At 43.8% G+C, this 26152-nt stretch overlaps 2 protein-coding genes across 11 annotated transcripts in view; both read right to left on the bottom strand.

Moving 5' to 3' along the window:
- Positions 1–1189: 1189 nt before the first annotated feature.
- Positions 1190–18411, bottom strand: LAMP3 (lysosome associated membrane protein 3). The gene is made up of 6 exons (XM_021543673.4): positions 17670–18411; positions 12805–13562; positions 11598–11720; positions 9306–9363; positions 8612–8779; positions 1190–5362 (listed from the first exon to the last, which is right to left on the bottom strand). The coding sequence occupies exons 1-6, from the start codon at positions 17713–17715 to the stop codon at positions 5223–5225; spliced, it is 1293 nt and encodes a 430-aa protein (XP_021399348.2). The 5' UTR covers positions 17716–18411; the 3' UTR covers positions 1190–5222.
- Positions 18412–19357: 946 nt separating this feature from the next.
- MCF2L2 (MCF.2 cell line derived transforming sequence-like 2) overlaps positions 19358–26152 on the bottom strand; it is a 157726-nt gene continuing 150931 nt past the window's right edge. For all 10 annotated transcript variants that reach the window (XM_021543705.4, XM_021543715.4, XM_085587250.1 and 7 more), the window contains 4 exons: positions 25248–25366; positions 24588–24700; positions 24064–24167; positions 19358–22934 (listed from right to left, as the gene is read on the bottom strand). In XM_021543705.4, coding sequence (XP_021399380.2) covers positions 22834–22934; positions 24064–24167; positions 24588–24700; positions 25248–25366 — 437 coding nt within the window. In that variant the 3' untranslated portion in view covers positions 19358–22833. The remainder of the gene's footprint in view (positions 22935–24063; positions 24168–24587; positions 24701–25247; positions 25367–26152) is intronic.

Raw genomic sequence — 26152 nt, 5'->3', positions numbered from 1 at the left:
AACCAAGATCTGTGTCTCTAATAAACACAGATATCCTGACTAAGATTGAGCACTTTCCTTTTTCCCAACAGCCATTTATTATGTTTCTGCATGTTGGAAATACACTTGTTCCAATCTAAAATTGTGAAGAAAGAGCTAAGTAAGAATCAAAATCAGTTGGTTTATAATTTAATAAACTACTTGAGATCTACCACTTCCATAGGCAGTAAGACTCGTAGAAAAAGAGAAACATATGTTTTGTGACGTTTTGTGGCTAGCTAGGAAAGCCCAGATGCTGATGAAGCCCAGCAGTGTTATGTTGCTGTGGCAGATAAACTTCAGACCCACATCCCCCTGCTTTGTTGCCATTCAATGGCCACAGTGCTGAATGTGAGGAAAAAAGGCGTAGTGTGCAAGTCTTGTCACCTTAGTCACAAAGGGTTAACTCCACAGGAATCTTTCTCTTCTCAGGCTTATTTTGCTCAAATTGATGCTTAAAAAATACACCTCCTTTTTCCTTCTAAATATTCTGATGCAAAGGTTTCTTCAGTGAATTCCAAACCTCTGTGCCTCTGGGACAGTCCAGGGTGTGACTCACAGAGGGGGACTTTTTGCCTTTAAGTAAAATAGTTGACTTTTCCTCCAAATGCCACTAAACCTTGTCAAGGAAGAATTTTGAAACACCAGCAGCCTTTGAGGGCCTACTTCACATACACAAGTGTGTATTTACCAGCCCAGCTTTTAAAACATCAGGAAGTAAGGAATCTTGCCACTAAATAGGTGCAAGCTGGCAAATTTAACATTGTACCAGGCCAAGCAAGTGCCAAAGGGCAGAACAAACTGCTCCTGCTCTCCTGGCAGCCCTGCTTTTCTTCTGAAGGACAAATCAAGGTGCTTGCAAAGTTTTCACCTTGTGACATTAAATAACCCATCATCTAGGGATACGTCCTGACACCAGAAATGAAGTTAAGCATAATTCTGGTATTTTATCCCTGAGGGAAGTTACAGCCTCACTGCTGCCCTCATTGGCACTTCTCATACAACCAAGTTCCTCAATCAGCTGCTGGCAGCACAGAGATTGTCTTTTCTCCCCCATCTTTACCACATCTTCTGCTTTCCTACAGTCCATCTAACAACCTTTGCTTCATGAAGAGCACAACTTGTGAGACTCACTCAGCCATTTTAGAGATAAAATCATCGCACACTCTAATGATTAAATATAGCCTTTATTGTATGGAAACACCAACAATAGAAAAATAAAGAGTATATCTTACTTCTCATAGCAAGTTATTTTTAGCAGCCATACATTATAGCAAGCTAGAAGTGATCAGCCAAGCCATACTTAGATACTCAAGATGCCAAACTAATCTCCCTTCCTCTTTCAACTGAACTAACAGCTGTTTCTTAATTTGTGCTTGTCCATTTTGCTTCTCAGCTGTCAGAGAACAGAAAAGACTGAAAGAAATTAAACCCTGCTTTTTATACTCCTCAGTTGCTTGTCTAAGCATGACATCGTTGTTTCTGGGATACCCTCATTCTGTCTTGGGTGTGCAGAGAGCACAGGGGATGGTCTGACATGGGAGCTGCAGCAGAGCCCCAGGGAGCCAACGGGATGTGGGGATGCACTCACCTCCTAATCCCTGTGATGGCCCCACAGCCCCTGACCAGCACACGCTTGTGCAGAAGTTAAGCTTCACTTCCCTGGTGGATTCATCACATCATCAGTGCATCACATCACCCTGATCAGCCCCTTCTGGTTCAGGGCTGGGTTGGTCTGAGCCTGCAGCTGGGGGAAGAAGTGAGCTGGAGTTGCTGATTCACTCTGGGATCCAGCTGCAGCCTTGTCTTCTCCCACAGCAGACAAAACTGCCCCGGTGCCCCAGGTATGGCCATTATAGCCCACCTAGTGTGCAAGCAGTTTACCAAATATCCTCCTTTTGTATGGTGTTCTTTTAGGGACTTTTTGATTAAGATACTTCCTCAAACAAGATGTTTAAAAAACCAAGCCTGGCAACACCAAGAGGAGTTACCCCTATAGTCTTCCCAGTAGGAGGGAGACCTCAAAGCCACTCCATTAGATAAAAAAGTGCCAGCTAAATATATTCCTATATTCTGGCAGAAAATAAACACGAACATCAGCTTTTAGAGCTGCACATGGCAGCTGAGGGAGCAGCTGGGCTGTCTGATTCTAATTCAGCATTAAATCTGGAGAGGCAATACTCCCTGCTATGTTGACACATCCCTGCTGCAGGCTGGTTGGGTTTTGGGATCAGGGATGGAGGTGACAGGATGCAGGCTGAGTCACAGCTGGGAGAAAGGTTGCACTTCAAGGCTGGGATCTGCTGATGCAGTGAGGATTTCTCCAATGGATGCTCTACTGCTGTAAAGCACTAACTCCATTGGATTAATTTTGCTGCATGCTGGCAGCATTTCCTGGGAACATCCAATCGTTTCACTGGTTTGCACCATGTGCGCTTCACCGGTGCCAGTTACAGCAAGCCCAGAGCATCATTCATGTACAAATGGCAGAATGCAGCTTCATAAAAATAGCAAACAAAAAATAGCAATAAAAAGCATAAGAACAAATAAGATAAATCTGAATCCAAATATTGTTCAATACCAACACGTTGATTCACTGTAGAAAGCAAAAAGAAAAAAACAATGAAGGAAAACATTATTCAGGCATCACTAGTGAAAATGCCAGGTGTCACAATATTAACCACAGAAATAGCAGTCATTAGTAACGCTTTTCTGTCCTCATGCTGATATCAGACTTTTTTAAAAGACTGAACATTAACATAAAGCAATTTTTCAGAACAGGACAAGCAAATGCTATATCCATGTCAGTAGAAGTAACACAGATTACACAACCCAACACATGAAATGGGACTCAGCTTTGACAAGGGAAAGATGTCTATTGATCCCTGAGCAGAACAGCTTAGGGCCAGACCATGTGCTGAGCTTTTTAGGCAGCTTTTGTTAAAATGTTCTCATGTAACAGACTGGGACAGTGACATCCCTACTGCAGGCACAGGCTCATTTTCAAATGGAAGCTCTTCATCCATTTACCTTTCCTTCCATACATGTCATTTTATTTTAAAAAGGTGAATGCTTTAATTGAGTATAAAAATCTGCTTTCTAAACAACAGATTCATAGTACTAAGTAACCCTGAGAATTAGAGGGATCTTATTAGGTCCAAGGTCTGAGTGCAGTGGCTGATTGTCTGCTAAGGGGAGGTGGGGGAATGGAAAATGAGCTCAATAAAGCTCACTAAGCATTATGAACAGTGGTGGAGCCCTTTGCAAAAGAATAATTGAAATACTTACATTTTAATTTGAGTATTCGGCTGAATACAGTCCAAGTCATGGTGTCTGTATTCAAAGCTTGAAAGTCTGGTGTCTTATTTCTTGTGCTGTTTTACCTTATAAATGTATTCAGCTGTTCCTGAGCTCACAGCTGGTTCTGATGTTTCTCCAAGTGTAAAAGTGCTTCAAAATTATCTTTATCTTTCTTATTTATTGATTCATTCAGACTCAAAGGGAACATTTCTAGAGAATGTTAATTACTTCCACAGCTACATATTATACTGATTATAGACAAGTATGGTCATGTTTCCTGCTTCACACAGATCAACATCTCTAATTAATTCATAGAATGGAAGAATTTATTTTCTTTCTTCATTTAAATAAGTAAACTTGCAATAATGAAATACTAGTAAAATATCATAAGTATTTTTAAAATACTTAAGGGAATATCTAACATGATATGACCATCAATTTTATCCAGTTAAAATCCAGTGAGGTTTCATCACCATTAATAACTGGGCAGGATTTGGACCATTATTCATAGAAATTAAATTAACTCCCAGCATTTCCTTTTTGTTTAGATACAAATTAAACTGTCAAGGCATTTTTGTCTATGGCTTCAGTCTTTCTTTTGTTTAATGAGTGCCATTCCACAGTCCTTTCCCAGGCCAAACTTTTATTAGTAAAATTTAAGCCATTAGTCTAACTCCTTGGAGGAAGTGTGCTCTTATTGAATATAATTTTCTCTTTTGCAAATGCTTTTGTACATAATTTCTTATCATTTTGATGTCATTTGCTTCAGTGAGCAGATTGTGTGGCATGGGCACATGTGCGTGTGTGTGTATGTGCACATTTCTGCACATGTAAATCTTTTGTGACAAGGAACTTTTTCTTGTTACAGCAAAGAACACGAGCTGGACATGCCTTCATCATTGGTTTAGCAGGAAATAGACTACAGAGTGTATCAGTGTGCTTTGCAGCAACTCCAAATTATTTCCATGTGAAAATCCAGCTGCTCAGCTGTGAGCACGCTGGAGAACACTCCCTTTTGGCCAGAGTTTGTCCAAGGCCTGTGCCAGCTTTTATATCCCACTGAAACCTTGACCATACAGCATCAGTGGATTTCCATTTCTCATGCACCTCATGCAGGTGCCCCAGTGGTGGTCACTTAATCCCAGGCATTTCCAGTGAGTGTGGCATCTTCCTGGACTAAGAGACCTCCCTGTTGCTCCAGCAGAGGACATTTCCTGGGCTCACTGTGGTCATTGGGACAGGTCCATGTCAGAACAGCACGTGGGGAGTTCCTGAGCTCTCATAAGACCAGGGTAAGAGTCACAATGACCACTCTGCCTTTGCAAAGGGCTTAGTGGGAGAGCCCCAGGAGCTTAGGAAGTGTAACTGTGTAGAACTAGTGAGAATTGGCTTGTGAGTGGAGTCATACTGACAATTTCCCTGAGATTTTGGCACACACCATGTTCTGAAAAAAGCTTTCCGTGAGCTCTCACTTAGCAGGGCTGTCTGTAGCTGTGGGCCTCTGGCTTATTCACCTGAAGGTCAGACTTGCATCTTTTGATAAATCTAAACACCGTCATTAACAAACCTGACGGATTTTCTGGGGGATAGTGATACTGCTTGCTTTAAGCTATTTTTAGGAATCTGGTTTAAGTGATCTGAATGACCTCCTTTGTTGACAACAGAGAGAATTTAGGCTCCTCATTTTGGACTATATATAAATTAGATGCTAAGAATAGCCTAAAGCAGAAGGTGAGTTCTCTCCTTCCCACCTTAAAAAAACTCCTTCCAGAAACATTCATTAGCTGTAAACACATGGTGTCGTGTCACTTAAAAATGTGGCTTCAGGACAGGGAGATTGCCAGGAAGAAGCAAAAACTGTGTCTTCTCTGCTTGCTGCAGACACTTGGAAGCACAAGGGCACCTCAGATGCGTTCATATCCTCTATGTGGCTTCCTCCTGGAGATCAGGAAGGTGGCAAACACAATGACAAACAATCCCAGGATAGTCAGGCACACTGCAATGGGAGCTACTTTGCCGTTTCTATCAGGAAAACATTCTTCTTCTGAAAGGAAAAAGAGATCAGAGACTGTTACTGCAGAGACACCATACTCCTAACCTGTACATCTGTATTCCAGTAAAGTTGGCAAATACAATCCAGAAGTTCTCAAAACCTTGCTTTCTTTTGTTTTTTCTTTCTTTTTCCTGAGCTATATTTACTACACTTTTTATCTGTGGTGATTCTTATCTCAAGAAAACCATCCTTGCCCCTTCTACAGTAGCTCTGTGCTTCCCTGCAGTGGCTCTTCTCCCTCACATCTGCAGGGATTGTTTCACCACTCAGCATACGCACAGCAGGGGCTTTCTTCCCAAAAGCAGATGGGGAGCACCACAATACAAAGTGCCATCCTGAAAATAAAGAGCAAGACATCCTGCATGGTCAAAAACTGCTCCTATGTGACATCTGATTGCTTCTTCCAAGTGAAGACGATCGGGCCAGAGACAGAAACCCATAGCCCAGCACATCACTAGTGCAATAGGGATCCTTGTTACATCAGTGTTTTCTAAGGAAAATCAAATTCTAATTGTTCTCTCTATTTATTCAGAGTATTTGTGGATAATGGTGGCTTAGATTCAGAGATTAGGAAAGCCTTGGATATAGTCCAGGGAATTGCTTTAGCAGTACCTTTGCAATTTTGTTGTATATATGATGATATCAGACACAAATAATATCTTTGAAGGACTGTCTAAAGATACCACTCCACACATACCTCTTAGCTACAGAGAGGGCAATTCCTTAGCCAGTTCCTACCCAAATTAATATTCAAATCATCCTTTGATTAAACAGAAACTTATTGCTTTAAAGTGAACTTCTAAACTGAAGTAAATTGGCAGTTTTCCTATGGAGAGACTGCACCACATGGGCCACTGACAGAAATGGAAAATTTACCCAGGAACAATGGCAGGATCAGCCTCATATTCAAAATACAAGTGTAGTCCTAGGAGTGAAGGCAGTGTCCGGGAATGACCACTAATGTGTTATCCCAGAATTGGATCAGGCCTACATCTCCCACCAGATCTACAGGAATGATCTTCCTCAAGCTCCAGGGAAAGACCTCTGTTGTGCTGCTGTGAGTGGCACCTGCAGAGCAAACTGTTCTCTAAGCCGGGCAGTGTGGTCAGCCAAACCCCACAGTAAATCCTAGCTCAGCAGCAAATCCAGTTTACAGCAGGATAAGAGGAAGATCCCACACCCTGTGCCCCTTCACTCCCTGGGACTGTTCTGAGGCAGGATTCAACAGTGCTGGGAGATAAAAACCTCAACTCTTACTCCATCACTCTGCTGGCACAGGTTGTAGCTTGGCTTGGGCATTTCCCCCCTGGGAATTTTATACTGTCAGTGGGCAATGAGCCCAGGGAACATGTGGAGTCCATGACATCATGTCACAACTCCAGAGCCTCCACATGGCTCTTCCCAAAGGCTGATCCTCTTCTGCTCTAATCCAGATGGTGATGCAATGCCACAAAGCCAGCAGCATGAGCATTCTATTAGTGGCTGCCTTTTAAAAGTTCTGTCTGGTTAATGTAACCTGCTGTTAAATGAGCTGAAAAGTATTTGCATCTAAGTGTTGTAAAATCCAGAGATCTTTGAATCGGCCATTTTGCTTTGATGAAACATTGGGAATGAAGGAATGAACTCCATGAACTCTAGAAATTGTTTCTGATACAATGAAGTACACAAGGCTCTTTTACAGATTTCCAGACTCAAACAGATCAAGCTACTGATATAACACTGCTGTAATCTGTACAAAATTGTAAGGAACTTGAAACCAGTGACCATTAATGTTTTCTTTTTCTTCTCCATTTAAAGATAAGCAAATCAGGAGCAACAGAAGTGAAACTATTAGTCTTGAGAGACCAAGGGGAGGAGGCTTTTGATGTGTTTAGTCATTCCTTCACTGGGGATTTTCTCTTTCAGAATCTGCACACGCAGCCAATACACAACAGTTTCATGACTATTTTATAGCCGCAGGGGAATTATTTCAGAGGTGGGGGCTGCTTTCTTAGCTCTCTGATTAAGAGCAAAACTAATTTAAATTTGTATATGGTATTGACTCGCAGAGATTAGTCTGACTTGGAGAGAGAGAGAGGGAGAAACAGAGAGCATCTTTCTCAGCTTAGTCTCTCCTAGAGGTGAGACCATACTTAATCCCATTAGTAATATCATCCATTGTACACATTTGAATGTGAATGCAGGGACCAGATGGGATCCCATGAGTTCTTCCAGCTCATTGTTATTCCATGAAAAAACTCTCCACAGAACGAGAGCATAGATGGGATTCTCAGTGTGGAGAAGGACCATGTCTTTAAAAAGCCCCAAATGTTGTTACACATTATATTAATTTTAAAATGGAAAAAGTAACCAAAATGGTGACCTAACAGAAGAAGAATTGGTTAAATAGAGCCAATCTGAGTCAGAAGACAGATATAAGGTAAAAAGAAGAATATAGGGGCAATATTTTGTAAACATACAGAAAGACAAATAGCAGAAAAGAGAATGTTTTATTGCTGCATTGGAAGGGCTGGAGAGCTGGTCAGCCCCTCTGTGCACCTGAGTTCTTCTATGGAAATGCCCTGAGAGGAAGCCTCAGAAATGAGAAAATGGACAACTTAAAAGAGACCACAAGGTCCCACTGAATCTCCCTCTCTGGTCTTTGTCTTTTACTGAGATACCTGATTGCCTCTTTGTGGCACTTCTCCAAGACAAACTGAATAGATGAGCATCATGTTTAATTCTGAAGCTGGGAGTGGGCCAGTTGTGCTTCTCCTCAGGAGCACATTTTATCATGTCTAGACACAGCTGCTCTGAAAATATCATCCTGCATTCACAAGTATCCCTTATTAGCTGGCAGTTTTGCTGCTGAAGCTGAGTGAGTATCAGGAGCCTTTTAGAATAGCTAAAATCTGGCTATATTGAGAACAGTGACCTGGAAATGAACTTTGCACGTTGGGGTTTGGGCAGTGCACTGGTGCTGAACATACCTCTGCTTGTTCCAGGAGAAAATGGATGAAGAAGAAAACTGCAGCTGTAGAGCTGAACATTTTTAATGAGAAGGTGAAATAGAAGGTACTGAATGTAGGGGGGAAAGAATTTTTCCATCCTCCATAGGTATTAGCACTGTGTTGGCAATGACTCAGGAAAGGTTGAGAAAACAGCAGTGGGATGTGTATGGGTGCAATTTAGCAGATTACATCCATGAGGCCACCAGAGTGCTGTAGATCTGGGAAGGGTGGAAAATGTCCTTCTACTCACCTTTTCCAAACTGATCACCCACAATGTCAAATGCCTGCAGCTGCATATGAACAAAGAGGATCTGGAAGTTCTTCTCCAAGACAAAGATTTGCCTGCTGGCACACTTAAAGGAATTCCCCAGCGTTGTTGTGAACAGCTTCTCATTTAGGGCTGCATAGTAAAGCATACCTGGAGGCCAGAAAAAGACAGATGAGAATCCACACTGACTCCATCAGAACCAACATCTTCCTGAGGTAAAATGGTCCCAGAGGTGACTAAAGTATGGACATTTTCTCCATAAACTATCACTTATTCTTCTGACAGTTTAAGTGAGTGCTTTAACTATCAACGGACAACTCAGCTGAGCTTAGGTCTGAAAAAGTGGTTGAAATTTCAGATGCTCCTTCAAATCACATTTTAACAAATTGAGTCTGCAAGAGGGGGTTAGAATTCTCACAGGAGCAGGCAAGATTTGAAGTAATCTCTATTCTGAAAGAGTGGGGCAGGGAAAGCTTTTGAGATCAAAAAGAAAATGTAATAAGAGTGATGTAACTGCAGTCAGGCCCATTCTCTTCCATTTTTATGCCATAAGATTTAGGTGAATGACACATTGATAAAACACATATTTGCAAAATCCAGTGTTTTAAAGATCTGAAAGCTTATCCCACACCCAGAACAGTTTGATATGAAATTAAGACAGAGTAAAATCACTGACCTTCAAAAGATAACTGTATTCTGCTCTCAATTTTAGTGACAGAGTAACTTGGAGCTTGCTGCAAAAGAAGATGTATCTTTATTTATAATACATGCTTATACTTGCAGGAGAAAGAAACACAGCTTACTTCAGCAAAATGGTCATAAAGAATTTCCCAAAGAATCACTGTGTAAAGCATCACCTTTGAGACCCAAGAACCAACTCTGTTGGATGAATTTTTGTTTTCTGAATCTCAGCTGCATCACCAGTTCTGTTCAGTTCAAAGAAATGGGACCATGCAGGTGTCATTTTACACAAACTGCTCAAGCTGGGCACTCATGAGATACTTGTGATAAGCAATAGTAGGAAGATTGCTGACATAGAAAGTACCTGGCACAACAGCACAGAACAAAATTTCCAGCCAGGTGTTCTGCCCGCATGTGCCTTGAAACCCTGGTGCAGCCTGGACACTGCTCTCCCCTGGAGTGTCACAGGGCAAGACCCAGCCCTGGGAGCTTCTCCCTGGTAGCAATGTTGGAGTTGCTACCCAGCTTAATTCCGGCTGTGAGCACACAGGGATTCATGAGTGCAGCTGGTGGATAAATGGTAGTAGATATGAATGTCTCCTGGGCACTTGTAGGATGGAGTGGGAAAATTGAAGGAAGAAATACATCAGAGAAGATGTTCTCAGCATCATTCCAACTTAAAGACATAAATATGACCATTTTTGGGTGGCAGCACTTTGTTCTGTCTGGCCACAGTTAAAAACTTTGCCTGGGGAAAACACCTGCTCCTACTTCACATCTTGTGTGTTGGTTACACAACTTCCTTTTTTCAAGCCCTTCACAGAGGCCACTGGAGTGGCAGTGCTGAACCATCCCTTCTCCTGTGCCACCCCAGCCCTGGGCTGGAGCCAGCTTCTCTCCCACCAGGGACAGCCACAAGTGCCACTGCTGGAGCACTCCTGCTTCAAAGCACTGAGCGAAGTTGTGGAGACCAAACACAAAAAGCCAGCAGCAAACTGTTTTCTTATTAACTTGAATTTCAAAGCAGTCCAAGCTGAGTCCTGCTATGCACTTGAGGCTTATCTTTAAGTGGAGGGTGCATTGTCTAATGCCATGCCAAAACCCACCTTTTTCAGGGCAAGGCAGGTCAAGCACCTCCTAAAGGTTCACATCACTCTCCTTAGCACTGCTGCAACCTGGGCTTTCATGGGTACTTGATTCCCCAGCCTTTCCCTAAGGATTCTTGTAACACCAAAAATGCTCCTCTTGTTGCAGGAAGCACCCATTTAAAACAAACACTCAAGAATCTGAACTGAGCCTTTGTTTTGAAAGAGCTCCTTCATTGTTTACCTTACTTTTCCTCTGCAGCTCATAAAAAACTTTTAGCCATAAGCTAAATTAAAAATGACTACTAATAGAAATATTTTCTCTGTTCAAGAATTAATGAAACATGCGGGGTATAATTTGCTGTTCCCTCTTGGACTTTCTGTGAAAATGACTGATTAACCATTTGTACTTTTCTTAATTGTCTTTAATTTGAGCTTGGAACTAGGCTGTAAGACTGACATTTAGCTTGATTAATTGAAGGACACAGATCAGCATTGCTGGCCAGATACAGCTCTCAGCTGCTGTGGAGCTCCAGGACATGGCCTTGATGTTCATTACACCTGCCAGAGTTTGATGAGATCCAACCCAGGCCGTGTTCTGCCCATTCCTCCATGCCCATTAATGACTTCATACACAGTGTTAGTTCTATTTTACCTCTATTGGCATCATCACCCAGCCCTTACAGCTTTCAGGTAAATGGTGCTGCATCCCAAAATGTCCAAATGCCTGATTTAGCAAGAGGATGGCTGCACTCTGGGATTTTCTCCTATGCTTATAAAAGCTGCAGCACTCTTGGTAGCTTGTGTTAAAGTCATACCTACATGTGATGTGATCTCAATGGAGAACATGGAATTAATAGCTACAATGTCAAAACCAGAGCTCAGTTTCCCACTGTGTAAGCAGGATCTCTTGTCTTGCCCAAGTTTCTGTGTGTGTTTATACGTCTCCCTGGTGTGGTGCATTTTAAAGCCATTTATCTACAATTGTGTTGTTTCAGTTCATATCTTTAGAATTTTCCACTCAGAAATTAGATGAAATTTGACTCCTTCAGCTGTGGATGGCTCCTGGGCACTTAAAACTGCACAGGCTGTCCTTTGAATTTGACAACCCTAGCTGGCTTTTAGGGGACACAAATGGCTGAGAGCAACTTGACAGTGAAAGCCAGTCCTAAACACTCCTTCCCTCTAAATGCAACAATTACCTTTACAAAGGTGATGTTTACAAATCCTCCACTAAAAGTTAAGCTCAGCTCAGACTGCACCATCCCACAGCTTCCAGATATCTTTGTCGCATTGGGGTTGACTGTCAGATATTCCATCTGCTCCTGTAGAGAAAAGAGACATTGCAGGGCTGCTGATGAATGAAAGCAAACATGCAAAGATTTAATAACTTTAAAACATGCAGAGATTTGCCCTTTTTTTTTACCCCCAAACAGGCTCTGTGTGGCTGAATGAATAGGCTAGTGGTGATGGCAGCCAAACTGCTGCCTGTCAGGGTTGTTGCTCACTTATAAACCAGCACTGGTGGTTGTCTGACACATCACTGAGCTGTTTCAGTGCATTAAGCTGGCAGAAAATACTTGGTTTCTGTTCATTCAGTGAACTGATATGATTCAGGTAGAGTCAGGTAAGTACGAGTGGTAATGTACAAAGAGGGAATACCTTGTATTATTATCAACATCTCACTATGGTCTGGTGAGGTTGGGAATCCTGCTCCCTTCCTGGCTTCTGCCAGGACAGGGGATGAAAATTACCTTTACCAACATTAGTCACTCTGATGGCTTGAGCATAAGAACCCCAGAGCCTGAGGATGTAGCTCCATATGGTGTATTAATGGAGGCAACAAAACCTTAAGCCTGAGGGACACAATTGCCATTTCAGGTTGTATGGCATCTTTTGCTGAATCATTCTCAGTGGATCACTTCTAGGGGAGAGGAGCAGCTCTTCAGGACCTGATAGTTCCCATGATCCTAAAATGTCCATACATGATCATCAGGACAACCCACCTGAAAATCCAAGTCTGTGACCTGGCAATTTCTTGCTTTCATTGCAACTCACAATGTCAAGCTCTTATCTGAAGTCAGTTCAGATTTTAACTAACCTCCCATTCTGGGAAGCACAAATAATTTTAACTAACCTCCTGTTCTGGGAAGCACCCTGCAGGCTGATCCCCTGCCCCAGCTTTGCTCCTACACAAATATCACTGAAGTAAGAAAGCGCCTTTACGTCCCCTTGCCATCGTCACCACCCAGGCCAAAGCACAGCAGCTGAGATGCTGTGGCACATGAGGGACCTTAGACTGGCAGCAAACCACTTATTTTGATGATAATTCTGAAAATGGCTTGGAAAGAGGAAGAATAACCTCCAGCTAATGAATGAAGTCACTACAAAGCTCAGCTTCCACCTCACCTGTTCTGTGTTTCGGGCCATCAGCTGCAGACCCATGACGGCTTTGACGCAGGTCCTGTTCCCATCGGAAACGGTGTAGGTGCCTGTGGGGATGGCAGAGGGCCGCGGGGTGGGAGAGGGTCTCGCTGTGCTGGCTGGGGACATGGGGGCTGTTTGTGTCCCTGCATGGGCGGTTGTTGTGTTGGTCACGGCCATGGCTGTTGGACAACCAGTGGCTGTTGTTTGGTTCTGCGACCGAGTGCTGGGCCCGGCCCTGTGCGTGCTGGTGGCTGCCAGGACAGTGGTGGCACCTGCCCCCTGGGTACTCGCTGTCCTGTGCTTCAGGGACGTGTTGGTGGCCACCGCTGCAGCTCCTGCGGTCACGAGTGGTCCCTTGCCATGCCTGGTGGAGGACACACAGGGACTGGTTGTGTTCTTCACTGCAGCTGTCAGCGAGGGCGTCGCCGGGGCCGTGGCCTGGCCGGCCGTGCCGGGGCTGTCCGCGGGGGCCGTGGATGCGGTGCCTGCTCCTGCTCCTGCCGTGAGCCCACCTGCAGCCGATGCTGCCTGGAGCTGCTCCGCTGTCTGCTCAGTTGTTCTGTGGCTCATGGATGTTTTTTGAAGAGGGCCTGTGCTGGGAAAAGGAGCTGTGGTGCTTTGATGTGGTGAAGAACGATAAAGGGAAAGTGGCTGAGCAGAAGTAGCCATTTGGTGGAAGGATGTGGCTTCTGGAGACAGTTCAACCCCCAGGGCCACTTCAGCAAAGCAGGAGGAAAATGCTGTAAGGAAACTAAAGTCAGTAGTCTAGAAACCTTTACATTTCACTTTTATGTTGATAACCACAATATGCTTGCACTGCCTTTGTTATCAAGTGGGTGATACAATTTCACTCTTCATTTGGCTCCAGTCATGACAGGAGAGCGAAGGCAGACACCCTGTAGGGCTATCCACAGCTAGGCACCACTCCCCCAAGCTGCACACCTCTGAGTATTCCCATTCCAGGGGAGCACACTGGCTCCCAGCTCTCCACACACTGAGGAACCAGACCTTGCACAATCCCCAGGCAGCACAAGAATTCTCTGCAGGAGGTAATTCATCAGGATTTGCTGGAAGCAAATTGTCAAGGTCTAAGGAAGATGAAGTGGGTGTAGCAGCCAAAGGGGTTGTTGGTTTCTTACCAACTAAGTGTAGGGAAAGGGGATGTGTCTGTGTGTGTGAAGGAAGTGAGGCAGTGCAGTGGTCTTACAGTGATTCACAGGTCTGGGAAACCAATCTGGGGACAGGGAAATTCCAGGTATTTATTTTGTTGAAGATATGTCAGCTTGAATCCTGGAGTTCCTCCTTCTGGAAGAACCCAAAGAAAGGCCATCCCCCTAAGTGATGGGCTTTCAGAAATGAGAAAAAAAAAATCAGGGTGCAGCATCCAGGAGCATTTTGGACCACATCAGGAAATAGTTTCAGCACCAAAATTATGCTTCCATCTAATAACATTTATAGAAATGTGTCCCTTGCAGAAGTGAAAAAAAAATCTGGCTCCTAAATGTAAATACAGAAGTGAACAAAAAGTGGGAAAGTACAGTGTAGAATATTTGAATGTCACAACTCTTCTGCTTGAGTCTTTGTGAGTGTGCAACAAGACTCTGGAATGAAAAGGTTGAGTTAAAGAAATAAATCACTGATGTACGTGAATTCTTTGATGTGCATAAAGGTATAGGTGTAGTTAAATGTTTTCTGGCCTAAATTAGGAGGAGGACAGAGATAAATTCTCCAGTTTGGAGACAGAAGGAACCCAAAAGTCCAAGATAGCTCATATTCCCAGCAGTACAGCTCCACAGAGTATGCCTCAACATGTTTGAGTTCACTGTACACTAGTTCTTTCAAAGAAATTTCTCATGAATCAGTGTCAAAGTTGATGGCAGGCAGGCTGCTGAGATTAGAATTTTAGGATAGATTAATGCCAGAGGCACATTTAGAGTGCAAATGGCTGAAATCTCACAAGTTCTTCTCTTTATTCATTTATTTATTGTCACTCATCGTGAACACAGATCTTCAATCATAGCTGAATTCACAAAATCTAAGCATTTTTGGATACATATAAACTAAGTAAGAATAATGAAACTTACTGTGTTTTTAATCAAATTCAAGATAAAAATCAAAGAAACAACAGCAGAGGCACAGATCGTAACCCTTACCACAATTTTCCCTTAAAAATGGCTATGCTGGAGAAGAGCAGAAATGTAGATGTAAATACTCCATACTCCTAAAATTGCCTGAGTTTCACTCTGAGCTGTGCAGAACACACCTGACTGCCACGTTAGGTGTTACCATCAAAAGGCAACTTGATACAGTTGAAAAAGCTCAAAAATATTGTGATTTTTCTCAAAATGAACCTAAAAATGCATAATTCATATGATATTTTAGTTAATTTTCTCTCTTTTCCTTATGCTTTACCACAGCTGATTTAGAGCTGTTAAGGAGATGACTGATCTCCTTCTGTGGGGCCAGGGGGAAGCCAGAGCAGTTGCCATACATCAGTTATGGGTAGCTGCATCCAAGTGTATCAGCATGATAAAAACAAGAAAGAAGAAGTTGCAATTTTCACTCTTTCTTCCCCTCTAAGACTGTGAAACAATCTATATTTAAATTTGCACGAGTCCTAAATTGTATGTACATGTTAGTTTTCAGTTCACAGATGGGTTTTGATTACTGACCAGGTAACACAGATGTAGAAGGAAATATTATTGAAGTGACGTTAGAATGCCACCCACAGCTTTTAAATAAAACTCTTCAAAAGGTTATTTCAACCCAATTATTTTTCATTATTCAGTCAGACAGGATGATCTGGGGGGTAAAGCTAGAAATGTCTTTGGAATGGCCCATGGCTCTTGCTCACTGGGTGACTACCAGACTGTTTCTCCAGACATTTTGGGGCTTCTGCCAGTGCATGATGGCCACACTGCTAAATCCATGGGCTTGGACTGTCATCCCAAAAGGCACTTGGCCACATCAGCTCCCAGGGATGGGCAGGGATCACTCTCCAGCTGCACCCATTGGCACTGGCTGTGTTTGGGTGGCTGCTGGAGGTGGTTTGGTGTTCCTGCTGTATGAAGGGGCAGATGGACCCATGGGGTCCCTGACCTACCCTCCAGCTGAGGCTGGGAAGGCTTCCATGGCTCCTTAGCATGGCCACACTCCTCTCTGGGAGCCTGGCACAGCTCAGAAAGCAGCCATGAGCATGACTCCCCCAGCACAGCCTTTTGTGGCTCTGCCAGCAGAACAAGCCACAGAAACATGAGGAGTGGCAGCTCTGCACCCCCCAGTAGTTTCCTTTTTTTTTTTTTTTTTTTTGTTTTCTCCCATAAAGCCAGCTCAAAAACTTCATACAAGCAACATTTTCTTGAGGGATGCAAGTGCCCTGGAGCAAGTAGCTGCAGTCCTCTTGTCTCACTTCAGCACCAAAATTGTGTGTTACAGATGCTGAGGGCTGTGTGAGAGCCCTGACAGCCTCCTTGCAATGCTCCAGAAAAAAACTCCCAGAAATGGACCAGCACAGTTCTCAGAAATCCACTGTTCCCAGTCTGGGCCTGGAGATCCCTTTTTCATGCTCTGGTGACAAGTTTTTGGGCACAAGGAACATCACTGCTTGGCTCCCAGGCCTTAGAGTGGAAAGCTGAGTGCTCAGTGCCATGGCCTGGCTGAGCCATTTCTCAGCCTGTGCTGGGGTGTGTGATAGAAACTTATCCCCTTTTCATCTAACACTCATCTGCCCAGCTGCCCAGCAGTTTTGTTCTGTACTAATTATGTTTCATTCCCTGTCTGCATGGAAAGAATTGACTTTACGACATTAATAAAACATCACAAATAATTATTAAAGGAAAGATCAAAATCGGGTAAAGAACAGAGGAAACAAGTTCTTTCTGGTCAAAAGTGATTGCTGACCACTGAATTATTAGTGTTGCTTCTCAGTCTGATCTTGCTCTCCCTTTCATCTCTAGGTTTTGGGGCTATTTCAGCGGATTTTGGCTATGAAGCAGGCTTGGGAAAGCAGAGAAATACAGCAGGAACCGCTCATGGTTGAGTCCCTGGGTACTTTCCCTGCCCATGGACTGGGAGGGGGACAGGGTTGTTGTTTTTGTGATCCCCATGTGCCAAATGCAAAAACACTCTCAACAGCAAGCTCAAACTGTTGGCCACTACACAGATTAAATCACATTTTGTCCTCTTCACCAGGCAAATTTGGTGCTGCTGCAGGTGTGAAGCAGTGCCTTAAAGCACTAGGAGATGTCCTTCATGTGTATGGCTCCCCAGATTTTCACAGAGCAGCATTAAGGATCAAATGGTGGGGTCTGTCATTGAGAGAAGCCCCAGCCTGTCTTCTCCAAGCCTCTGCCTCATTCTCATTTTCCTGATCCTGCTCTGCATCTTGCAGTGCAGATAAATTAATGACTCGAGCAATGCTTCCTTAGTTTTTTTCTTTCCTGATTGTCTCACTCAGGATTTTCAGTTAGTTTTGCTGGTCTAGAAATTCTTTTTAATAATTCATTATTTTTAATTAAGCGAAGCCAAAAATGTCTGCTTCTAACATGGCTTTGAACAGACTCCTTCACACAGAGTTTATACCACCACAAGAGTTCAAAGCAAAATACAGAGGAAAACATCACAAACAGAGTGTATACCACTACACAGTTTGATACACTAAGTGTATACCAGCTGCAATTAACAGCAGGCACGGTTATTCCTTAGCAGCGGGACTTTACTGAAAGCACCCTTAGTGTTAGCAACAAAACTGCCCAAAGTTTTGAGTCTGTTGGGTGCTGTCCCGACTGCAAGGAAACCAAACTGACACAATGTCTTGTTTTTCAGGTAGAAATGATGCTGTTACTCACCACAGGCGAGGGTCAGCGAGATGAGCTGCCGTGCGCTCCTCCCCATGGCCAGCACGGCTGCGGCTGTGAGAGGCGCAGCTTCTCCCCGGAGCGGGTGCGGAGCAAACCGAGCGTTCCTGCGGGCTCCAGAGTTTCGCTTGATGCAGGGAGTGCTCAGTCACATGGCTGGGAAGGAGGTGGAGAGAATCGGGGAGACCGGTCCCTCTCGTCTGCAAACTCACGCAGAAGGAAATAAATGATGGTTAGGAAAGAAAGTGAAAAGAGAAATGACTGCTGGGCTGACTGGGAGGAGACCTGGGGCTCTGCGAAAGCTTCGAAAAGCTTCGTGCATCTCCCTCCCTGTCTGAGAACAGTGCCACAGCAGAGGGTTACAGCCTGTAAATCAGTGCCTTCGCTGTGTTCTTTAGAAAATGCTTTATTTAAGGCCAAACTCCATCTTTTATGTTAAGGCACAGAAGGGTGAGGTGTGACCATCTCCAAAGAGCACCTGCTAAAAGCAAGTCAGGGCTGAGCAGAGCCCCAAATGGGCTCTTGCCCTGTGGGACCATCCTGGTGCTGCTCCCAGGCCTGCTCCCATCCGAGATGGATGGGCAGGGGCTCACTGTTAGTGCTGCATCCAAACACCCCTGTCACACAGAGGGCACCCCTGTCACACAGAGGGCTCCCCTGTCACACAGAGGGCTCCCCTGTCACACAGAGGGCACCCCTGTCACACAGAGGGCTCCCCTGTCACACAGAGGGCTCCTCTGTCACACAGAGGGCACCCCTGTCACACAGAGGGCTCCTCTGTCACACAGAGGGCACCCCTGTCACACAGAGGGCTCCTCTGTCACACAGAGGGCACCCCTGTCACACAGAGGGCTCCCCTGTCACACAGAGGGCACCCCTGTCACACAGAGGGCTCCCCTGTCACACAGAGGGCTCCTCTGTCACACAGAGGGCACCCCTGTCACACAGAAGCTCCTGTACAGCTCCCCGGGCCGAGGCAGGAGCTGTGCAGGCAGTGCCGGCTGCAGGCCAGGATGTGCAGCAGGAGAGCATCACTCACTTCTGCCCTGGGCATCCCCTGCCCCGGGCATTTGCCAGGGGCCTGCTTGGGGCAGGGAACAAAGCAGCCCCCATGCTGGCCTCTGGTGTGCTCCTGATTCTTCTTTACCTCATACCAATATCAGCTGCAGGAATATGGTGATGCCAAGGACTTGATAAGTCAGGTGAGGTGAAGTTTGCCCCCAGAAATCTGGATACTGCATGAAATCAGCTCCAGTTTATCTTACTGTGTTTGCACTGTGTTTCTACATTCTCACTTTTAACCTGCTTGCCTTTCTGCATGACCCACAGCTTGTATTTGGATCAATTACCATTCCCTAACAAACACTGGTAGCCAAAGTTATGCAGGTATCTCAGGAGTAACTATTACAAAGTCACCTACGACTTCCTCTGAGCTGTCTGTGTGAAGCTTTGCACTCTCCTAAGTGTACCAGTGATTCAGAACATGACTAAGGGAGATGGGTAAAGGAAAAAATCTGTTACTCTGCTTTTGTGTTGGACAAATTAAACTTATATTGGACAAATGTGTCGATTTTTTCAGCTCTGATAATGTGCCTTAACTGATAATTCATTTATTTCAAATAGAAAAAAAAAAAATCTCATTTTACTTGTTGCTTCATATAGAGACATTAACCACAGGGTTTTGTACTAGTTATAATTTTTATAAATTTCAAACAAAGTGTGGTTCTACACAGGTCAGAATGGCCTAATTACAGGAAGTTCATTTGCACACTTTTTTTTTCTTGTAATAAATTCATACATTCTGTATTAACTGGAAAAAAGGACAGGTAATTCTGTTCTCTTTCCCTGTCTGATTATCTCTCATCAGTCACAATATACAAATACATCATTATCAACACCATGGAAATCATGTAAGAAAAACAAACTGTACCAATTCTCAGCGGGGGAGAGGAAATCTTAGCAGCCATTTCAGTCCAGCTGCAAGAAGAAATACACATTTTGGATCTTTATTATTATTATTCTTATATATTTCTAATCACATATATATATTTGAAGTCTTTGAGTATTTTTAGAAAGGAAGCTCATGGCCTTTCTCATACCCAATCCTGTTTGAAATATCAAGACTCTAAGAAAATCATAGATAATAAAATGGCTTCTCATCACACACACAACCAGAACATGACACACACAGAGCTTTGCTGTCGCTGGCGAGAAAAGCCAGATTTCAGGTGTGGTTTGGCTGCAGCTATTTGTGTTCAAGACAACGAGCACTGGTCTGGTTCTCCACCTGGTTGTTGTTCCAGGTGAGAGGAGAGGATCAGGCCTGATTCTATTTTAGCCTGGTTTGCTAAAAGCAAGACTTGTGTGTCATGCAACTGCCCGTCTCTGTTCGCCACTGGTGCAGGGAAGGACTCTGCAGCCCACACACACCTGAGTGAGCACTTTTGAGGATGTGAAGGTTCTGAAGTTTCACAGAAGAGCAGCAGAGCAGAGAGAGGAGAGCCCAGGCAAACCCTCAGCCTGGAAGGCAGGTGTGACCAGCCCAGGCCCAGGAGCACAGCCAGGCACTGGGCAGCAGCAAGGGCTGCAGCAGCACAGATTTTCCTGGGGTCTGGTGTCTTCTACAGCCAAATGTTAGTCACAACCATTACTTTTAAATTGCTTCTAAATGGTCACTATAGCATCTCCAAACAACACTGAAATGAAATCCTTATTTGAAATCTATGATTTTTAGGTCCATCTACCTGAATGTGATGGTGTCAAAGACCTACAGACAGAATAAGCATACCCTAACATACACATTAGTCTCTCTGGACTTTACCAAATCATCTTCTAGACTGTACATGGAGAGTCACTCCCTTAATTATCACTTTGCTTGACAGAAATATACTAATTAAAGACTGTCCTGCATATTATTTAAAAAACTCAAAAAGTCACCAAATCCCATTTTGTCTCATCAGAAAAGCCAGAAGGTGTGGGTCTCAGAAGGTTGCTCCTTTGTCTTTCCATCCATCAGCAATGTCACAAATCTTCAATATGGCAGTTTCATACACTCAGGGTAACTCTTCCCTATCTCTCTCCCACACACAAAAGTTTACTATACTCACTAATGTGCAATCAAAGCTCCCTAACCCTTCCCTCTCCTATGCTTAGGGCAGGGGAAGACAGCAGCACTGTTCCTGTGCAAAAATTACTGAAAGTAATAGAGAAACCAGAATGAACTTATTTTAGAGAGGACAAAGTATTTGCACTATGAGAAAATGTCACTGCATATTTCCTTAGGGGACTGAAAGGAATCCATTCCTCCTGCAAGATGCTGATAACCACAGTAGACCAAGAGGATTCCTGTTCCTGAGAGCCTACATGTCACTTTTGAGGTAAATGACCAACTCAAACAGGCAAGCTCCTACCTCTGTAGAACAAAAATAGCTTCCAGAAAGGTCCTTTAGTCTTGAACAGAAAATGTCAAAAATCATAGAGTTTAGATATGGAGGGTTAGAAGAGCCATGGGAATCAATCACTACAGTGCAACTTATAATCAAGCAATAAGTCTTCACAGGCAAAAAAAGAAAAAACTGACTAAGCCTTTACCTACTCCAAGGTGTTTTCTCAAACAGGACTACCTACCTGCTCCACAGCTATCCTGACTCACACACTAAGGTACTTGCCTCCACTGAGACACAAAGGAAAACATTGGAGTCCCTTTGAAGGTGAGAGCAGAAACAATACACACACCTACTGCTTTGCTCAGAGGCTCAGTTAGTAAAGAGTGGGTTTTGGTTTGCTTCATCTCCATTTCTAGTGCTTTTAGTGCCCTTTGTTATTTACATAATGCACCACTAGTCTGAGGGTTAAACAAAATATCCCTAAGAGTGAAAGCCACTCATTCACTCTTGAGCTTCTTCTGAGCTCATTTTTACCAGACTGATCTTTGCCTGTTTGCAAGTCTTAGTCAATATTTATCTTTACCAAAGTACTAGCAGCTTTTGTGGGACCTAAGACCCAATTACCATCAAAATGCCTTCATGCCTTAACAGTTGCTCTAAATGAGCTAATGGCTTGTATAGGAATCATAACATCTGTAATCACTTTATATTATACATTACATCCTTATGTGGCAGAGATTTGGTACAGTCCTTTCATCAAACGTCCTGGAAAGAAGTATTTAACAACAACACTTTATCCACTCATGGAGCATCTAATGCTCACTGCCTATTTGCAATGCTCAAGTATATTCCAAATGGGGGGTGAAATGTATCTACTCATAGCCCAGCACACAAGGAAAGCATGCAGTCTACTCAAACATGTGACAGTAAATGGCATTCAACTGAATTCTCAGCACCAAATGCAAAGGGTTGTGATCCAGCAACCAGAGACTGTAGAGGGGGCAGAGGAATGACTTAGACTGTAAAAAGAGTTCAGAGTGTTCTTTGTCACAGTAGCTGTTACACATCTTCACTTCCCTGCTTAGCCCTGCACCTCCCAGGCAGGAGCTGCCACCTGCACCGTGCCAGGTGTGGAATGTGTGAGGCAGAACCTTCCCGGGCCACCGCAGCAGAGTCACGTCAGTGCTGCACCGAGCCTCTCGGATGGTCCCAGCCAGAAGTCTCCTTTCCACAGCCACCCTCAACTGGGGTGTTTTTGGTGTTGACTGACAGCAAAAAGGGCACATTTGTGATGATGTATCAGCTGGAATTAAGGAGGGAAGGCACAGCCAGAGGCAAGCAAATGGAAAAACCTCCAGGTGACCCCAGGGTGGAGCAAGGACTCGTAACCACCACGTGCCCCTCTGCAGTGATGTGGTGCTCAAGCAAAGTTGCCAAAAGGTGCGTGCATAGAGACTCGTCAGCTCTGCTGTCGACCTAATTTAGGCCACATCTTCTGAAACAGTTTGATAATCAATGCAAGAAGCATTTTTCTCCTCTAATACTGAAGGTATGTTTGATGTTTTCTGGATGTTTAATGCTCCTTTCAAGTTTGTTTTTTTTTTTTTTTCCCAGCTTGCCAGGTGGACAGCACAGTTCTCATCTGTTCATGTTGATAAAATTGTAGTGAATTATGAACCTCAGAGCTTGTGAGAAAGGCAACTTTGATCCAGTGTCCACCCAAGATAAAGACAGGTGGACAGGGTCCTGAGGAAGGCTGGTCCTGCTGTTCAGCTGCCAGCCCTCTGTTCTGCTGGGAAGCTTTTGGCCACTTCACTTTCCTTCGTGTCTGACTCTACTGAGGCTGTGCTGCAGGAGTCATTGTACGTGTCTGAAAAGGAGGACATGGGCATTGTCACTACAATATATCTACAGGATTTTTCATTTACAGTCTTGACGTTCTTTCTTAAAAGCCTGGAATAAAAGAAAACATAAAACCACAATTCTACTGCTCTTCTAACTCCTTCACAAAAGATAAGGGAGGCTCTGCTGGTATGTAACGGTAATGTGTGCCTGGCTTTGTTTTTATTTTGAAGCTCTGGACATGCCAGTGAAATGAGAGTCATTGTTGGGCTGCTGAGGTGAAGGAGCAGCAATTAACAAACTCCCTTTACACCACAGCAAAGAATCCTGAGGTTGAAAAAGGATTTCCTCTACTTAAATAAACTGACCAAAAGAATCAAGAGATCAGTAACTCAGAATAAAGTGCTGGTAGCTCTCCATCACATATCTCCAGGGGATGGCTGTGCCAGATTTTGCTTTCTTCTGCTACTAGCAGAATAAAAGGATATATTTTGGTAAATTATATTTAAGGATGGACAAATATTAGTCTGAATTGTAAACCTTTGATCTGCAGAGTTGTTTAGATTCAGCTTTTCCAGTGCAACCTGTTTGGGTGTTAAGTCAGAACCAAAGCTCTGACTGGATAGCTTTTAGTGCTGATTTGGCTGAAATCTTGCCAGAGCAGCCCTTCCTGCAGCTTTTGGAGCCAGCTGTGAAATATGATGAAGGCAGTAATGGTTCATGAATTTTTATTGTTTTCAAACCTAGGCCAGAAGCACAGCCCTGATGCTGGTCTCCATCCAAAGTCTATCCATGCCAGGATCAAAGCTGTCCTGCAGGTATACCCTGTGTATAAGACACTTGGGCTTGCTGTAAAGCAGCCAGCCTGAGTACTGATAGCTATAGAAGTTGGATGGGAGATTCAAGTTCTGCTCAGAAAGGGGAAAACAATTAAGCCAGGCCAAGGAAAGCTGATGTGCCTGACTAGCTCTGACACTCAGGCACCAAATTTCAGGTTAGCTCAGCCATGTCACCAGAGACTGCAGCACAGACATGCACTCAGGTGAGTACTTCAATACAGAAGTGCACTTTTTATCACCTTTCTTTTTTCTATCACATTCTTTTTCAGTTTGGAGAAAAAAAACCCCACCAAACCAGTAACACATTTTCTCTATTACCTGCATTGCTGCTCTTAATTATGTTGTTACTGTCCCCCTCTGCTGGCTGCAATATGCTGGAGGGAACCCAGTCACTTTTCTCAGAGACCAGTTTCTTCACTAACCTGAAACTCAGAGAACAGTCAGTGAATTTTCCTACATTGCCCTTTCCTGGGTTGTGTTTCTTAGAGGTGCATGTTGGGCTATTATTTCCTAAACTAAGGAAGGAGGCAGAGGACCCAGGGCAGTCCTACAGGTATCCATACAGAATCACAGAATGACCAGGTTGGAAGAGACCTTCAAGACCATAAAGTCCAACCCATCCCTAACACCTCAACTAAACCATGCACTGAGTGCCACATCCAGTCTTTTTTTTTAACACATCCAGGGATGGTGACTCCACCACCTCCCTGAGCAGACCATTCCAGAACTTTATCACTCTTTATGTAAAAAAATTGTTCCGTAATATCCAACCTATATTTCCATCTTTTCCAGGACGTTCTGGCTGTTCTAGATGTCCAGTTCTGTCTCTCTACCATACTCACCATTGACCATTCTCTCCTTCCTGCACAAACTGCACTAAATCTCCATCCTCGAGAGTAAGAGAATCTGGGAAACAGCTGTCAAAACTGCCTTCAACCCGGAAGAGATTGTTCCCCTAAAATGAATGAAACAAGGCACCAGAAATACAATCACCGTGGATGAAAGAACACTGTGCAAGAGATTTTAGTTAAATACTGAATTAGGCATTTCAAGCTGGCAGAGATTTCTTCTGTAGGTAGTTGTTCTTTATTATGCCCAGATTAAATATTATTCAAAATTTGGATAGACCTGTTCTCTGCATTTAGACTTTAGGCTTAACCCACCAGCCATTATGCTAGTATAAAAGTTAGGTTTGTGACAGCAGATGAAGTTATCTGGAAAAGTCTGAAATTATTTTTTAAAGACTCAGAGTTTTTTCTTGCTTTTGTAGCAGGCAAAGTGACAGCTTACATGTATGGGTGACTTTTTATGATCCTCATCCTGATCAACAAAAGTCTTGTAATAATCTTCCAACACCCCAGATCAAATTTCCATTTTCTGTATTCCCACACATCCATGGATTTAAGGCTGGTATGAACCCAAACTTTGCAGGTTACATTGTGATCCTTAAAGAAGAGGAAGTTGTGGTAGAAAAGATCAGTGTAATTTTAAAAAGCAATTACATTGTTAGGGTTGGTCTCTTCCTCCAAATCAGAAGAGTTGGAGAGTTCATCCATGCTGGAAGGGATGGCTTCAAAATCTTCAAATGTGTCTAGAGAAGGCATTTGTCTGCTGGGCCAACCTTTTCAAAAGACATAAGCCAGAAAGAGTTAGCTATCAGACATTAGCCTCTTTGAGAACCAGTCTGTAAAATAAAGGTCACAGGTCCACTTCCCGCTCTTCCACTTACCAAATTGCTGGTACTTTTTTATAGCTTATTCCATGGCTTTGCCATAAAAATTATGTCACAGCCATTATTGTGTCTCTAAAAGCCTGCACCACTCTCTGTGCCTGCTGTGAGAGCAGCGTGTGTGGCTGCAGCGCTCACACCCATGGATACCCCCAGTGCGCAGCATTGCCCAATCCCCTCAGCTCAGGAAGTACAAAAACCAAGGACCAGGAATCTTCCTGCAGAGCAAATGATAACTTGTGCTGACATGACTTTCAGAGGGCCATGATGATTCAGTTTCCAGCTTATCTCCACATGTTTAAGTAAGTACAAAACCATGGAATTTTGGTTGACTTCTTATCTCCATCTCACCCTAAGGTGATAATACCACCTGAGCAATTACAAGACTATACCCTAGAGCAGGCTGCAATGGAGGGAAGGTTCAGAGCAAGGCACAAAGACAGCCAGGGCGGTGAGTGGAGCTCTCAGTCATATTTGTGCTGTTACCTGTCTTACTGCATGATTTTCACCAGAACCACCCCAACCCAGTGGAATGGACTCAGTGAGAGATTTCTAGCCCAAGCTCAACAGCCAGTCTCTCTTCACCTAGAAAAGCATGTCTATAGGATGTGTCCTGAGGGAAACTGAGGCTGAGCCTTATAAGACCTGTCTGCCTGAGGCTCCCATGGTTCTCAGGCT

The sequence above is a fragment of the Lonchura striata genome, chromosome 9 (assembly GCF_050655825.1).
Source record: "Lonchura striata isolate lonStrDom1 chromosome 9, ASM5065582v1, whole genome shotgun sequence".
In the NCBI taxonomy this organism is placed as follows: Eukaryota; Metazoa; Chordata; class Aves; order Passeriformes; family Estrildidae; genus Lonchura; species Lonchura striata.
Note: the sequence above shows the minus strand (reverse complement) of the source record. Positions and strands in the feature narration are given on the sequence as shown.

What these genes read in the sequence shown, in the direction of transcription:
- LAMP3 (XM_021543673.4), bottom strand. Translation starts at nt 17,715, where the DNA reads ATGGGGAGGAGCGCACGGCAGCTCATCTCGCTGACCCTCGCCTGTG. An exon ending in TGGCCCGAAACACAGAACAG is followed by an intron (nt 11,721 to 12,804) that starts GTGAGGTGGAAG and finishes TTTTCTCTACAG; the next exon opens with GAGCAGATGGAATATCTGAC. An exon ending in GGGTGATCAGTTTGGAAAAG is followed by an intron (nt 5,363 to 8,611) that starts GTGAGTAGAAGG and finishes TTTTCCTTTCAG; the next exon opens with AAGAAGAATGTTTTCCTGAT.